Below are 16734 nucleotides of genomic sequence, written 5' to 3'. Positions count from 1 at the left end.
AGTCTTCAGGTTATTTTCTGGGTTATTTACACTGCTGTGTTATCCAGTTGTATCCATGGGACAAGGTGAATTTAGGGTCCTCCTACTCTGTTGTCTTCCCCAGAAGTCACTTTTAAGTGTTTTTTAAAAAATATTTTTATTACAAAGATTCTGTATAATAAAACAAAAGTGACATACAATAAAAATATAAACAAAAGCAGAAACAGTAATATAGTCAACCCCCATGAACACGGGATCTAAATCTCAACAATTGGATAATCTTGTCTTTTATTTGCCTCTATCCTTTCCCATCACTTGATTATTTTGAAGCAAATATTAAATGTTTCTGTATGAATCTCTAATAGAGAAGAGTTTTTAAAAGCACACTATCACCAATATCATAACTAAAAAATTAATACTGATTCCTTAGTACCACAAAAAAGTTCATTAATGTGCAGTTTTCTGATTTTTAAAAAGTATTTTTTTAAATCAAATCAAATCTAAATAAGGTTCACTAAATGTGAATTGTTGGTGTATCTCTTCAGTTTCCTTTATAGATAACATGCCTCTCTCCTGACTCCACCTTCTGAATTTTGTTGCAAATATTTTATTGGAAGAAAAGGAGGATTGTTTATTGTGTCTGGATTCTGATGACGGCATTTCTAGTCATCTAATATGTATTTCTTTGTACTGTGTTTCATGTAATTGGTTACAGAGGTTTGATTAGGTGGCTTATTTATTTGGGGGATACTATCTTATAGTCAGTACCTTCTATCAGCAGGTACATAACATCTAGTTGTCTCTCTCTTTTTGGGAAGTCATAAGGTATTGATGATAATTGTCTAGATTGATTATTTATAGCTAATGAAATGATATTCTTCTAATTTACTCATTTCTTCTTCATTTATTAGTGTAATAATTCTGTAATGGAAAGCCTCCCCTCATCACAATTTCATTTTATTGAACTTCTTAAAGAATAAATTCTTGATTCTTTACTTTACCACTTTTCAAAACAATAACATTTCCTCACATCCTTCAAAGGAGAGCCATGAACATTTTATATCATCGTGATTTCATATCTCTCAATCTATTGTCATTATTATCCTAATTAGTGTTCATATTGTTTTCTCTTTGCCCAGTAGAATCATATTCAAGTTGACTTCTAAGACCTTCTGACAAAACTCTTAGGACATTTTCTATCTTCCTTGTTCTCTACTATGATATATTTCAGGTTTATCTTGTACATTTCCTGTCTAGACTTGGAATCAGTTTTTCTGTAATTTTTTTTTTATTTTTAAAGATTTATATATTTGAGAGAGCATGAGTGCATGTGCACTTCAGTGGGGAGATGCAGAGGGAGAGAGAATCTGAAGCAGACTCCCTACTGGGCATGGAGCCAGATACAGGGCCTGATCTCAGGACCCTGAGATCATGACCTAAGCTGAAATCAGGAGTTGGATGTTCAGCCAACCAAAGGTGCCCTTTTTAATCTTTATATAAACAAATTAAAGACTTTTTAAAAAAAGATTTATTTATTTATTTATTCATTCATTCATTCATTCATTCATTCATTCATGAGAGACACGCAGAGAGAGAGAGACAGAGTCATAGGCAGAGGCTTCCCTGCAGGGAGCCTAATGTGGGACTTGATCCCGGGACTCTAGGATCACGCCCCGAGCTGAAGGCAGATGCTCAACTGCTGAGCCACCCAAGCATCCCAGTCAGACTTTTCTTTCAGTGCTTTCTGATTTTGACTTATAGTTAAGAAAGTCTTCCACAGTCCTAAGTTTTAGACGAAGTCACCTATGTTTTCTTCTAATATTTGTATGTTTTCATTTCTCATTCATTTTGGATTAATTCTGGTATATGTTGTGAAGAATAAATTCAGTTTATTTTTTTCTATATGACTGTTCACTTTTTTTCTATGACTATTCACTTTTTTATACTTATTATTTTAAAAGCAGTGGAAATTATTTCCTCCACGGATTTGAGATACCACTTCTATATAATACATTGATAAATGCAATTAGATCTATTTCTGTTTCCTATTCTACTGTCCAGCTTGTCATATTTATGTGCCAATGCCATACAGTTTTACTTATAGTGGCTCAATAGTATATTTTACTGTCTGATAGAGCTAGCCTTCTTCATTGTTCTTCTTTTCAGCATATTTCAGCTTATTTTTCCTTCCTAACAAACATCATCAAAATGTCAAATTCTGGAAAAAAGCATTGTAATATTGCATCTTTATATCCACGAATATAGGATGTCTCCATTGTTCTTGTCTACATGTGTGTTTTTGTGGAGTTTTTACTCTCATAGGCTTTAGACATATCCTGCTACATTTATACTTATGCTTTTAACGTTTTTCTTGGTTTTTTTAAATGGTGTCCTTTCTTTCATTATATCTTCTAACTGGTATTTGTTTGTACATATCAAGAATCTGATTTTCGTAGACTAATTTTATAACCTCCATTATTAAATCTTTTATTTTTACATTTTTTAGGGTTTTGCCTCTTGCTTTCCAATTCTTAAGTCTTAATTAAGTCTCTGCTTGCTTTCTTATTTAAATAGTACTAAGGATAAATAGTAAATAAAACTGTGGGTAGTCTGCATTATTATCATGTTTCTCAATTTGAAAGAAAAGCCTGTAGTGTTTCCTGAGTTTAGAATAAATGAGAAAAATATAAATTTGTCTTTTATATTAGCCTTATACTTTATATTTTTAGTGCTCTTCATTTCTCCCTATAGATTCAATCTATCATTTAAATCATTTCTTTTCAGCCTGAAGAACTTCATTGAGTATTTCTTTTTTTTTTTTTAAAGATTTTATTTATTTATTCATGAGAGATACAGAGAGAGAGGCAGAGACACAGGCAGAGGGAGGAGTAGGCTCCATGCAGGGAGCCTGATGTGGGACTTGATCTCGGGACTCCAGGATCATGCCCTGGGCCAAAGGCAGGCACTAAACCATTGAGCCACCCAGGGATCCCCTCATTTAGTATTTCTTATGAGGCAAGTCTTCTCTCAATGAACCTCTCATTTATTTTTTATCTTGGAATTATTTTATTTCACTATCATTTCTGAAGAACTGTTTTACAAGATAAAAAATCTTGATTGAAAGTCTTTTCTATTTGCACTTTGAGTATGTGATTCCACTACTTTCTGGCCTCCATTGTTCAGATGGGAAGTAAGCTACTGATTGTATTGATGGTTCCTTTTATGTGATGAATCATTTTTCTGTTGCTGCTGTTAAGATTTATCTTTTTCTTTGACTTTCATCAATTTGGCTTCAATAGGTCTAGGTGTGGATCTTTTTATATTTAACCTTCTTGATGTCTGATGGACTTCTTAAGCCTTAGATTAAGGTTTTTACATAAATTTAGATAGTTTTTGACATTATTTCTTCCAATATTTTTTCTACAACTTTCTTTTCTCTGATTGCCATTGTATATAGCTTGGTATACTTGCTGTTGTCTATGGTCTCTGAACTTGTTCTTTTTAAAAATCTTTTCCTCCCTCCCTCACTTTTCAGACTGGATTATTTATATTAATCTATCTTCATCTTCAGTAACTCCTCCTTTTACCATTTCACATATGCTGTTGAGCTTCTCTAGCGATTTTTTTCATTTCACTTACTATATCCAACACCAGAATTTCCATTTGGACTTTTATGTAATTTTGAATTTCTTATTTATTCTATTTGTTGACTTGTTGTCACACTTTAATTTTTTAAATATGCTCTCCTTTAGTTCCTTAAACCCACTTATAATAGCTGCTTTGAAGTCTTTTTCTGTTAAATCCAACACCTGGGAATACTTACAGGCCTATTTAATTAACTGCTTTCCTCCCTAATTCTGGGTCGTATTTTCCCTTTTTTTTTTTTTTTTTTTTTGCAAGTCTCATAATTTTTTTTTTCACTGAATGCCAGTCATTTAAAATAAAATATTGGGGATGCCTGGGTGGCTCTGTGGTTGAGTGTCTACCTTTGGTTCAGGGCGTTTTCCTGGAGTCCCAGGATCGAGTCCCACATTGGGCTCCCCACATGGAGCCTGCTTCTCCCTCTGCCTGTGTCTCTGCCTCTCTGTGTGTGTGTGTCTCATGAATAAATAAATTTTAAAAAAGTATATTGTAGTAACTAATTTCTAATTTTTCCTGTCATTGAGGATAACATTTCGGAAAATTCAAGGACATTGTATTCATAAGCAAGATGATGGATAAACCCAAAGAAATTCACCATTACATTTAATTATTCTCTGTGATCAATTTTTAAAAGCCTGGAGCTCTACTAAGGGAAACTAAACTGTAATCTATAAACTGGCAGCCATACCGCAGTATCACTAGAAAACAAAGTCGGCTTATCTCTACAACCTGAGATCCCTTTCATTTCCTTTCTTGTTTCTGCATAAATAAATCCTTAAAAGGAAAATCTTTTTATTGACTTAATCAAATTAAAGTTGTAGTTAATCTACTAAGGATGTATATAGTACCTCAAGGAAATAAACTTCTTAAGGATTAGACCAGTCCTATCTTTTGTTTGCAGTTTTATAGGGAACATTCAGAAAAAGAAGTAGTTGATTCAAGAGAAGTTATTTTTTACAGGAATTGCCCATTGTATCATCCCTACGAGATAAAAATGGTGGGATTATCTTTGTAAGGTTGATTTAGCCCCAAAGCTTAAAATTGTGCAAAGGAATCAACATTCCCATGAAGTTTAAGTGTTCTTTTAGTGTTATTCAGAGTAACATCTTGACTTTTCATCAGAACCAAATCTATTTAGCAAAATATCTATGCTGTGGCCATAAGAAATTATGATTATCCTAAGATTCACCTGTCTTTATTCTATGTGACGTCAGATTTTGTATGAAATTTCTAGAACTAGAGCAACTCCTCAATACTCTCTGGACCAAAAGTACCTGTATCAGAAAAGATAAAATTCATCCACTTCAAAGGAAACAAAACAACCTAACAATCTATGATTGGGGCTCCAATCTATCTGTATCGATGGACCAAGAGTCACATGATGGTTCCATTTCCTGGGATGAGGTATGGTCATTATTCTTATATCACAAGTTGCTACTGTCAATGTTGTAAAAGTTCTATAAGACTTGTGGAAAATTTAAAGGATAATGCGTATTTTCAGGGATCCCTGGGTGGCGCAGTGGTTTGGCGCCTGCCTTTGGCCCAGGGCGCCATCCTGGAGACCCGGGATCGAATCCCACATCGGGCTCCCAGTGCACTCTCTCTCTCTCTGTGACTATCATAAATAAATAAATAAAATTAAAAAAAAAAAAAAGATAATGTGTATTTTCTTAAATGTAAAAATACTCTATTTCTAGAGTGGTCATGGATTTTTCCTTCTATAAATAGATCTCTGTGTGCATAAACACGAGGCCAAGATATGTAGGAAAAACATAGAGTATATATAGGTATAAATATAAATAAATGTAAATATAAATATAAATATATATATACATATATATGTACATACATATATATATATTACTCTTTCCTCCCTTGTGTCTGTATTGAATGCATGAATAATTAATTCAGCAAACATACTATTTACTACCTACCAGTCACCATCATGGGTGTTAGGGATACAGTGCTGAACAAAAATAGGCACAACTCCTTTGGAGCTTGCCAGATAGTAGGAGGATATAATTTTTCATATATATTTACAGTGATGAATGAATGCTTTAAATGCAGGTTAGGGGACGCCTGGGTGGCTCAGTGGTTGAGAGTCTGCCTTCGGCCCAGGCCGTGATCCCAGGGTCCTGGGATCAAGTCCCAAATTAGGCTTTCTGTATGGAGCCTGCTTCTCCCTCTGCCTATATCTCTGCCTCTTTCTCTGTGTCTCTCATGAATAAATAAATAAAATCTTTTAAAAAAATGCAGGTTAGATTATGAAGAGATTACTTAGAGCTGTGAGCAACAGAGAAATATTTGTATAGTAGGTAGCACTGAGAAGTTTTTTGAGAAAAGGTGATATATGAGCTTATAAACATATTTATATCCATATTTCCTAAAGTTGTGCTCCAAAGTACATTCACTGGGATATCTTAATGCTCTTTGAAAAGGGGTTCTGTAGCATATTAAGTTATTTAGGGAGGTCCTTTAGCAAATAAACTTCTTTAATCTCACTGAATCCAGTGTTTCTCAAACTTTGACTATAGAATTCTTCCCTGCCCTAATCATTTAAAATCCTGAGAAATTTATGTTCCATGAGTATGGCTTATGTTTACTGAGTATGCACTATGCCTTAGACATAGCACTATTTCATGGGCATTGTTATTATAATTATTTTATTATTATAACAACTATATGAGGTTAGTGTATATTATTCCATACTACAGATGAGGAAATTGAGGCATGGAGCTAATAAATAATTGCTTCAGTTGACAGAAGCTGAGGATATACACAAAGGTTGTCTGATAACATATTCTGTGGTCTTAACAACTGTGCTATTGCTTGGGAAATGTTGATTTAAATAAAACTATTTTTGTTATTTGTATCTTAGATGAGCAAGGTACAGTCTGTACCTTAGAAGAGCAAAATCCCTTACAGATGCCTAATAATGTAGAATATTATTGCTGTGAGTTATGAAGACATGATCAAGCAGTATCATATATTCCCTCCCCACCCCCAGAAGTTTGTATCTCTTAATCCCCTTCATCCATTTTCCCAACCCCCATAACCCCCCCCCCCCCAACTAGTGCAGCCACCAGTTGGGTCTCCATATTTCTGAGTCTGTTTCTCTTTTCTGTTGTTTGTTCACTTGTTTTGTTTTTTAGACAAAAACAGGTGATTAACTAGAATATTTAATATTTTTAAAGATAAATTTCTGTTACTTCTACATATAAGATATATATACAAGATATATATGTATATGTATATATCTAAGATATAAAGACATTTATTAAATTTGATTCTTTCAAACTCATGCTTATTGTATTCAACTCATAGTGAAGAGAGGTGATGCCTCTGTTAATCTTTGTTTGCCAAGTCTTCTTAGATGCTTCCACAGGGCTGACTCTTAGGAAGGAAGCAAATTTGCTTAATGAGACCTTATCTTCATAAAGAATGAAAATTGTTTCTTAAAATTTAGGAACTACCTACTTAAAGCATGTGACTTCTAAGAACAGTAGTAGTCATTTCCTGTGCTAACACTGCATGTCATTTTCCTTGTGCTTCTCAGTAGGACCCTAAGATAGACCAGATCTGAAGATCCTGCCTATGTCATTTAGACCAGTAGTCTCAAAGTGTACCTGAGAACTTCTTAGAAATGCAGATTCTCAGGTCCCATCCCAGCATTTGCTGAATCATAAACTCTGAGAGTAGAACCCAGAACTCTCTTTTTAATAAGCCCTTCAAGTGATTCTCAAAACTAAAGTTTATGAACTCCTGCTTTAGAATAGCTTTGTAAGGTTACCATAGAAGTCTGGTGACAGGGCAGCCCAGGTGGCTCAGGGTTTACCGCCGCCTTCAGCCCAGGGTGTGATCCTGGAGACCTGGGATTGCATCCCACATCAGGCTTCCTGCATAGAGCCTGTTTCTCCTTCTGCCTGTGTCTCTGCCTCTCTCTCTCTCTCAGTGTCTCTCATGAATAAATAAATAAAATCTTTTAAAAAAATAAAAAAAAGTTTTTAAAGTCTGATAACATCAAAATAAGGTTATACATATATTGAAGCTTTATATAAAGGAATAGAGATATGTTAAAGGTTATTGGCTGGATAATCCAAATTTTCATTCTATTTTATTCTTTATTAAAAATAGTTTGGGTTTCAAATTCATAGAATATAATGAGTCACCATCAAGGACATTTGTATGTTAGTGATTTCAGAAGAAATATAAAACAAACAAATGACCTAAAAAGCCCAGGAACAGCAAATAAAGATCAAGGGCACAGAAGCTTATAATAGAATATCCTTACTCTAGGAGAAGGTAGTCTAAGACCAGAACTATTCAATTTCTTGACAGTGACCTGGGGAAAGAGATGCATGGGCACTCCGTTCATGTTTGTCTCCTCACTACTTTACCTACCAGTCAGGCACTTTTCAATGAGAATATTGCAAAGGACTCATCATCAAAAGTTTATTGCCAGTTTCCCTTTGTGGTCAGTATTTTTAATGATGAAGTAATTCTATTCCATTAGTAACAAACGGTGCAAAAGAGAATATATTGTCTTTGGCACAAATTTTTTTGACAAAGGGGAAAAAAAACACACCCAAGTTTAGCTTTCTGTTCTTGCTTTTTGTAGTAGAAATCTTTTGGAGTTTTGCCCAGTCCTTTTCTGAGAAATGCCTTCCTCACCCACAGGCGTGAGGCTGGCAACCATGTCTGAACAGTATGATCCCACCTCCCATCTCGCCAGCAAAACTGATTGAACCAGAGGGACGTCTGACCCAAGAGAGCCCATCTGTGGCTTTGCTGAAGCAATCAGATCTCTGTTGGGACTTGCAGACTCAACTCAGTCTTGGGTTTGTGGGCTGAGAGGTCACTTCAGAGTTGGGGCTTATATGGCCATGTGTTTACTAAGGGAGAGAACACTAGACCACGAAAGGAAATAGATATATTCAGAGGGAAACAGAAAGGAGAAAATACTTGGCCCCAAAAAGAGAGAGACAGAAACATCCTTGGTTCTGGTTTTCTAGCTTCAAGTTGAGTTCCTCCTGAAGGGTGGCTAGCTTTTCAATCTCAGACATCCTTAGTGCCTTCTAGTGCAATCTCCTCTTGGTTCTCTCTGGTTCGAGTTGGTTCCCTTCCCTACAGTCAAACATTTTCTAATCAAGATAAGACATTTTTTATTCATGGATTCAGCCCCACAAAAATTACACGGGACAGCCCAGCAAATATGTCATCATTTTCTGATCAGTGATGTGCCTTTGTTAAAAATCCCTGCATTCTCCAGCAGAGCAAATCACACGAGCCTCGTAAATGAATGATTTTCCTCAAATACCTCATAGATTTGTGACTAAAGCTCAAAAAGACATTGCGCAAGGCTCTGATTTCAGTAGAAGACGCCATTTGTGCTGGTGGAACTATAGACACATTAAAACTCTTAAATGTAATTTTTGATACACAAAATCAGCCCCAAACACTTCTGAGATACACAGATTCCTTGTAGCAAATTTAAGAGACCTAGTGCATTTGTTGTTTATCTATAATCCTTATCTCTTATAAAGATGTCTATGCAACGTAGAAAAACTGCAAAGATTTAGATAAGAAGCGGTAGAAAATAATAACTATTTCAATTATTTTTGTGGAGATGGGAGGTCAGTTACAAAGATATCCATATTATTTAGTGTTTACACACACACTGGTTGACACAGCATTCACTTTTTAAAATATTTACTTTACTTTTATTGCTTTTGAAAATATGTTGCCTACATAGGCTTATTAAATCAGAGAATATTAAAGGCAATGATCTCATTACCTCAGAGCTCCTGTTTATCATATAAAATCTTGACTTTGTTGATACAAAGCCATCCCCACTGAAGAGCAAAAAAAGTATCAAAGCTTCCTTAAACTGCTGGTTAGAAAACCATTCAACACATTGTAAAATACAGTGCATGTTTTCAGAAAAGATAAAAGGGTGCAAAACTCATACTACATAATATTCAAAAAGAAAGTGAGATACAGCTGACTTTGATTAGAGGTTTAAAATAATCTTGGGAAATTATATATACACAAAAGATTGCAAGGGGAAAATGTAGCAATGGCTTCTTGTGTCCTTTTTAGCCATTCTGTTTAGTTCTGACTTCTCAGGAATGGCAATTGATGAGAAGTTTGTTTGCTGAGATTAGTAACAATGATGTTTTCCCCATAGTCTTGCTTCTCTGCAGGGAAACTGGTGGAGATATTTCTACAGAACAGCCTTTCACCCATTTCCAAGGAGGACTTTAAGCGAATGAGTCCAGGAATTATCCAGCAATTGCTCAGCTGCTCTTGCCAGCTGCCTGAGGACCAGCAAGCAAAGCTGCCACCGACCACTCTGGAGAGTAAGTTGTAGTTCTTCCCCCAGAAAATTAGTGCACGTAACATAATGACAGTGACCACAGGATACTTATATATCAAACACTCTTCTAAGCATTTTACATTCCTCAACTATTGAATCCTCACAAGAACCCTGAGCTAGATAATAATAGTATCTATTTTGTAGATTAAAAACAGGCACATAGAAGTTAAGTGACTTGCCCAAGGACACACAGCTGATAAGTGACAAAGTTGGGATTTAAACCCCAGGAAGCTGGCCCCAGAGTCCTCGTTGTCAGACATTATGCTACAATACCATTCATTGAATATTTTCTATTGTGTATGTAAGTTACACAAACTGATTTTGTCCTCTATGTATGACTCAGTCATGGATCAACGTCAAAGTTCCTAGTTAAGAACTGACATGGTATAAGAGAAAGGCCATTAGTGATAGGATCAGAAATTCAAAGTTGAGTCGTGCCTTCTATCCCCAGCCAAGTCTGGGATCTTAAGCCATCTCTATTTCCCTGGGCCTGTCTTTTTTTCTGCAGGGTGGGACAGCAGTGATACCTCCTTACTATCCTTTCACACATCATGACACACATAAAAAATGAAGACATGCTGTGGTAAGCCAAAGAGCTCTCTGGGGTGGAAGTGACCGTAGAGGGAGGTGCCAAGCTCCCAGACCTGGCTGGAATCCCCAGGAAGCGAAGAAAAGATATTGCATTCACCTTACCCCACTGAATCACTGTAGTAGGTGAGCTCTGCTGTAAGGCCTCACAGGGTAGCTCTCAGTTTCAAATGGGATAATGTGTATAAAAAATATGTTCTGTAACTTAAAGCACTTTAAAAGAGAAAAAGCGGCCTAAGAACATCCATGATGGATAGCAAAAATGTGACAGTTAACACCCGCACCCTTTAAAATATTACCAGCGATCTGAGAGCCTATGAATGCTTTTTCAGAGCATTTTTCTTTCTCTTTGAGATAGTCTTGCAATGCCCATCAGGGAAGAACTGTCCAGCTATGCACTTCTAACACACAGTGAATTCTGCAGCATCAAGTGGTTCATTTGAAGAGTTTATGTGAACAAAAACCTGCCAGACCTAAATATCTAAGACTCCACATTCACTGAAAGGAAAAAAGCTTCATTAAAACTGAACAATTAAATAATTCAGCACCTGGTGGTCAGCGATGGCTCAGAAATGGGTAAGGGGGACAGACCATGGTATCTAGGAGCCTCCATGAGGATATTTACATGGCCATCACTTGCTGCGGTATCCGCTACATACGGACTGCTGCAGAATAGCTTTATGAACTGGAAATTGGTGAAAAATGTTTATCTTTCTAATCGATGTCTAGACCCTTCTGGAGAATGGTCTTCCTGAGAAAAATTCAGAGAAATCACACGTACTATAGAACCCCCAAAAGCATTGCTGTGCTCAATTAAAAATGTTGCATTTGTAACTTAAGGGAAAGGCTTAACTATAGAAAATGTGAGATGAAGACTGAGGCAGGGGAGAGGTTATGAAGAGCAGTGTTTGGTGTGCTGGCACCTGACCCCTAATAAGCATAACCTTTACAGGAAAGAGTATTGTGGCCAAGTATAACAGGTTTCAGACCTGTTCGAGGTTGTTGCTCAAGAATGGCTAGGAATTCAATTATTAGGGAATGTTTTCCATCCTACTATTGTAATGATGGGAAACATTTGTATAGAACCTGTCTGCAAGCTGCCTGACTCCAGTCAAGACGCCATGACACCTCTCTGAGGACCTGGGGTAATTAGCAGCATCCGTGGCCACCAATGGCAGATTTTATGGTTTTCAGGCTATCTTTGCCACACAAGAATAGGTGAAATCTGATTCACAGAGGACCTAAACAGATTTCTAAGCTCTAAAATTAGGAAATACCCTTTCCTCTCCAATACCACACCGTGGATCCCTTCAGGACAAAGGGGAGAGGAGTAGAAGAATCAAAGGACTGAAAACTTTGCCTTTTTGCCTGGGAAGTGCCACACCCTAATTTATCCTTGTGAATTCTCAACATTTTCTGATCTTTTGTAGCTATCATAAAAATGTGGCAACTTGGAATTTTATTAGACAATCCAGGTGCTCATGTTAAACTTCAAATGTCTTTATGTATTCAATGAGAAGAATGACATTCCCACATAGAATCTATTTGTGGAAGAGTGGGATATGAACCTTGGTTAAGTAGCTGGGATGTTTTTATAACACAGATATTTTTACTAAGTCAGAATAAAATAAGACCTCTAGGTGAGTATATGAGGGTTCCAAACCATTTGTTATTTTTTTTTTTTTTAGTTTTTAATTGTGGCTGAAAAATTGAAACTGAGATGAAACTTAGCCATTCTTAAGTATATAGTTCAGCAGTATTTTCACATTATTGTGCAATACATTTCTAGAACTTTTTTATTTAGCTTGCAAAACTGCAACTCTATATCCATTGAACAATTGTCTTGTAGAGGTTCACTAGAAGTGAAGGGGTGGTGGTAAGCCTGGGAAAATTAAAATTTGAACGTTTTTTGCTTCTTTTGAGTACACTGCCAACTCTATTTTAATATTAGACTCTTATAATTTAGAACTTATGATTCAAAGAAGTCCTCCTAAAAACGTAAGACCATGTTACCAGCTAATATTAATACGATATAATGTAGAGGGTGAACCTTCCAGAAAAGTATAAGAATAATAATAGAATACCTTTTATTTCAACAAACTTTAAGATGATAGTTTCTTAAAATCTATAATGGGCTTTAATTAGTATGATAACTGAATTTGATTTAACTTATTATCTGCAGTCACTAAAGGAAATGATAGTTTAATTTTGTAATTACCTTCCTTCACTGTTTACAAATCAATTTGCCATGGCTTATAAGTAATTTCTAAATAAGTAGAAGACAGAGTATTTGCACTGAATATTTGCAACCAAAGGAAAATGGTGGCCTGGAAAACTCTTTATCCCCCAATTGTTTATACAGTTGACCCTTGAACAACATGGGTGTGAATGGCACAAGTCTACTTATATGCATATTTTTAAATATATATACAGTACCATACTGTGAATGTATTTTCTCTTATGATTTCTTTTCTTTTCCTTTTTAATTTTTATTTTAAGTAGCCTCCATGTCCAACATGGGGCTTGAACTCATAACCCTGAGATCGAGTTGCACGCTCAACCAACTGAGCCAGCCATGTACTCCTCTTATGATTTTCTTAATAACATACCCTCTAGGAGGATCCCTGGGTGGTTCAGTGGTTAAGCGCCCGCCTTCAGCCCAGGTGTGATCCTGGAGTCCCGGGATCAAGTCCCACATCGGGCTCCCTGCATGGAGCTTGCTTCTCCCTCTGCCTGTGTCTCTGCCTCTCCCCCCACCCTTGTCTCTCATGAATAAATAAAGAAAATCTTAAAAAGAATACCCTCTAGTTTAACATTGTTCAAGGGTCAACTGGACCCTGAAAGCCATTTTTTTCTGTCTCTTTTAGTCTTTTCTCTTTCCTTCTTTGCTGCTTCGTCCTTCATACATATTTGCTTTTGTTTGAAAAAAATCTTAAAAATTGCACTTCTTGAATATTTTTTGAAAATTTAGGAGCCTAGAAACATGAGATAAATTTAGAGGTTATAAAAAATTATTGCAATAATTTAAAATGTAAGCTGTCCAGGGGCTCCTGAATGGCTCAGTTAAGCATCTGCCTTTGGCTCAGGTCATGATCTCAGGGTCCTGGGATCAAGCCCCTGTGTTGGGCTCCCTGCTCAAGAGGAAGCCTTCTTTTCTCTCCCCTGCTCCCTCTGTTTGTGCTTGATCTGTCATTTTAGGCACCATGGATAATAAACACTTTTGACGTTATGAATAATTTTGAGAACTTTTGGAAGGTTGTACTTCCCTTGTACAGAAACATAAGTCTTCTAGGGCCCAAACTACATGCTTCCTCTGTAACTCTGCTTCCTTGACTTTAGAATGTTTAAGTGGGATTCAAAGGAAATCCTTACCAGTGTATGGCAGCAGTTGCTGTGGTTTATAGTGAAAGAAGTTAATTTCTTTGGTAGTGAGAAGTAAGCTAGGTCCTCGCTTGCTTTACTAAGGAGTCATTGGGGTAACTTCAAAGCGACAAGATTAATGGCAAAAGTCTTTTCATTCTTTTCCTTAAAAAATAAGACCTTTATACTCATAGAACAACTCCATATCCCTATAAGCTGTACTGTAAGATGGATTTTTCTGGCATTTTCACTGGCTGGGGCTCTGGTAGTGGATGATGAGCACTGACTCCTTTGCAATCTCCATTTGGCTTAGAATATGGCTACAGCACAGTGGCCGTGGCTCTGCTCACACTGGGCTCCATGCTCGGGACAACGCTGATTCTGTTCCACAGCTGTGAGGAGAACTACAGGCTTATTTTACAGCTGTTTGTGGGCCTCGCCGTTGGGACACTTACTGGGGATGCTCTGCTCCACCTTCTCCCTCAGGTAACTCTTTTCTGTTTTCAATGGTGTGTTTCTAATTTCCATTTCCATTTTATCACTGGAGATGTTGATGCAAAATTTCACAGTGACTTGGCCAGAGTCTTCCTTGGAAATAAGTATTGTTTCCCCAAAACACTTATAGGGGAAAAGAGAACCAGTCCTTAGGTTTACCACATGTTATTGTTATTTTTGAAATAGACCAAAAAAGGGTTGCAGATGCAGATTCCTATTAACAAAATTTCAGGAAATATTTACTACTTATCTGTTAAATGAAAATGAATTGGGCTGCAAGATGTTGGGCTGAGTTTTCTCCAGTTGTCCCCAACTCTCATCAGATCCCTTCTCTGCCCTCTCTGCTGCTTTTTTTCTGCCCCAGAAGACTGCTCCTCCTCAGCTTCCTTGGGAGCTGAATTTTGTTTGGATTGAGCCAATGGGAGTCACAACAGAAAAGCCAGGGTAGGAAGAGAGAGAGGCAGGGATATTTCTTCCCCACACTCCTGGCTCTGCACTTGCTCTAGAAGCAACTGATTACCTACAAGACTACAGCTCCCATGGGAGGCTCCTCCCCAGCTCCACCTCCCACTGAGCTACAGACTTTAGTTCCAACCTTTGCCCTTTCTGCCCTAAGAGTGGAAATGGTTTCCTGAGGTTGCTAGCTTCCAGGTGTCTCATTATCCCTTGTTCCAACCCTTGTTGCCCACATCTCTGTCATTGCCCCATCAGTATTGTCTCTTCATTTGAACAATCAAAATGAATTTCCATTTTTTTAAATTTTTTTTAGCCTAATAACATCTAGATTTACCTTAAGAAAAACATAAGCACCAGGAAGCTGGCTCTTTGCTGAATTCTTCTGAGGCTCTTTATTTGTCAGAAATGAAAGGACAAAGACCTGAGATGCAAGAGTTCAGACAGAAGGGGCTCTTAGATGAGGTTATTTCTTCCCTCTGAAATCTCTTGGGACAGTTAATGATGGGCAAATGAGCCCATCTCCCCTCTTGCAAAGCTGGAGATGTTAAAAATTTCCACAAGCCTCTGGCAATTTCCTACCGGGTCACTGTTGTTGCTCAGGGGCTCAATGATTATTAGATGTTCTGAAAATCACAAAGTGAGCATTGGAAAATGAAACAAACCATTATTTGTTTTAATTTCCCCTGTAATCTAATTTTCTGGAAATATTTCAGGGTTTATTGGCTTGAGGCAGTGGCCGAAGACTTTTCCTAGGTCCCTTTCGTGGTTGCAGAGCTATTCGCTGCCCAGGATCCTGCAAAACAGCAAAAGGGTCTTATGGCTTCCTGTGCCTTCCCCCACTGCCCATGGGGGACATGTAACTCCAGACAGCAGGCATGGACTTGGGGGTAGGAGGAGGGGCTGGGGCCCTCAACTGGTTCTGCAGAGACATGTTCCAGAGAGGAGCTTAAAAGATTAGTTAGGTTTCATGAAAATTGGAAGGCAACTGCTTTACTTGAGGGAAGAGACGTGGACATAAGTTACTGGGGAAAGAAAGAAAGGTGCAGTACAAATGTGGTGGAAAACTAGAAACATCAGTGGCTCCCAACGGTGATCCATGGTTAGTGTTCAGAGGACTACACAGAAACAAGAAAAACATGACTGCCATGATTTCCTTTTTTTTACTAGCAAAATTTACTCAACTTAAAGGTCTACATTTTATTCTGAGATTGTGGGGTTTTCTTCTGTTTTGTTTCATGAACTTTGTCCATTATTTTGTGAAATTACAGTAATTACAAATATTAGATGGGTATCTTTTAGTGTCTTTACCAAAAGGAAAGGTTGACTAACATATATTGGTTTTGAGTTATGTTCAGAAACTCAATGTATATTCTTGCATACACTCACTCACGTACTCATGTGCACATACGTGTATGCGCCTAAATATACATATGCGTCTAAGAACACACATATGTGTACAGTATGTACTCATAGGATTGCTTTTTCCTTTTTTTACTTTGATGGTCAGTAGCATCCTAAATGTAGAAACCACTGAGCTGTTTCCCAAACTGCCTTCTCCCGGGGAGGCAATATGATACATGATGATTTACTGGCTCACAAGAAATCATGAGGTCAACCAATGGGATGAGTCAACTAAAGGAAAATTCTTAATGCATTTCTTGTATCCTTTTGTTTCCCAGAGAGCTGACAGGATTGCTGGTTACACAGTATACATTCCATGAAATAAATCTTTCAGGCAGATTTCTTACTTATCTGAACATTTTTAAAAAGTTTTGTTTAATTACAATGGGGCATAGGGAGAATAAGCCCCAGATGAAATATATCTTTATATTTCTTCT

At 37.0% G+C, this 16734-nt stretch overlaps 1 protein-coding gene across 1 annotated transcript in view; it reads left to right on the top strand.

The window, feature by feature from the left end:
• Positions 1-16734, top strand: part of SLC39A12 (solute carrier family 39 member 12) — a 73361-nt gene that overhangs the window by 16424 nt on the left and 40203 nt on the right. Inside the window, exons 5-7 of the mRNA XM_041767155.1 lie at positions 4856-5025; positions 9809-9980; positions 14259-14431. Of these exons, the coding sequence (XP_041623089.1) occupies positions 4856-5025; positions 9809-9980; positions 14259-14431 (515 nt within the window). The remainder of the gene's footprint in view (positions 1-4855; positions 5026-9808; positions 9981-14258; positions 14432-16734) is intronic.

Source organism: Vulpes lagopus, chromosome 8 (genome assembly GCF_018345385.1).
Source record: "Vulpes lagopus strain Blue_001 chromosome 8, ASM1834538v1, whole genome shotgun sequence".
Taxonomy (NCBI): Eukaryota; Metazoa; Chordata; class Mammalia; order Carnivora; family Canidae; genus Vulpes; species Vulpes lagopus.
This window is presented reverse-complemented; position numbering and strand designations above follow the sequence as displayed.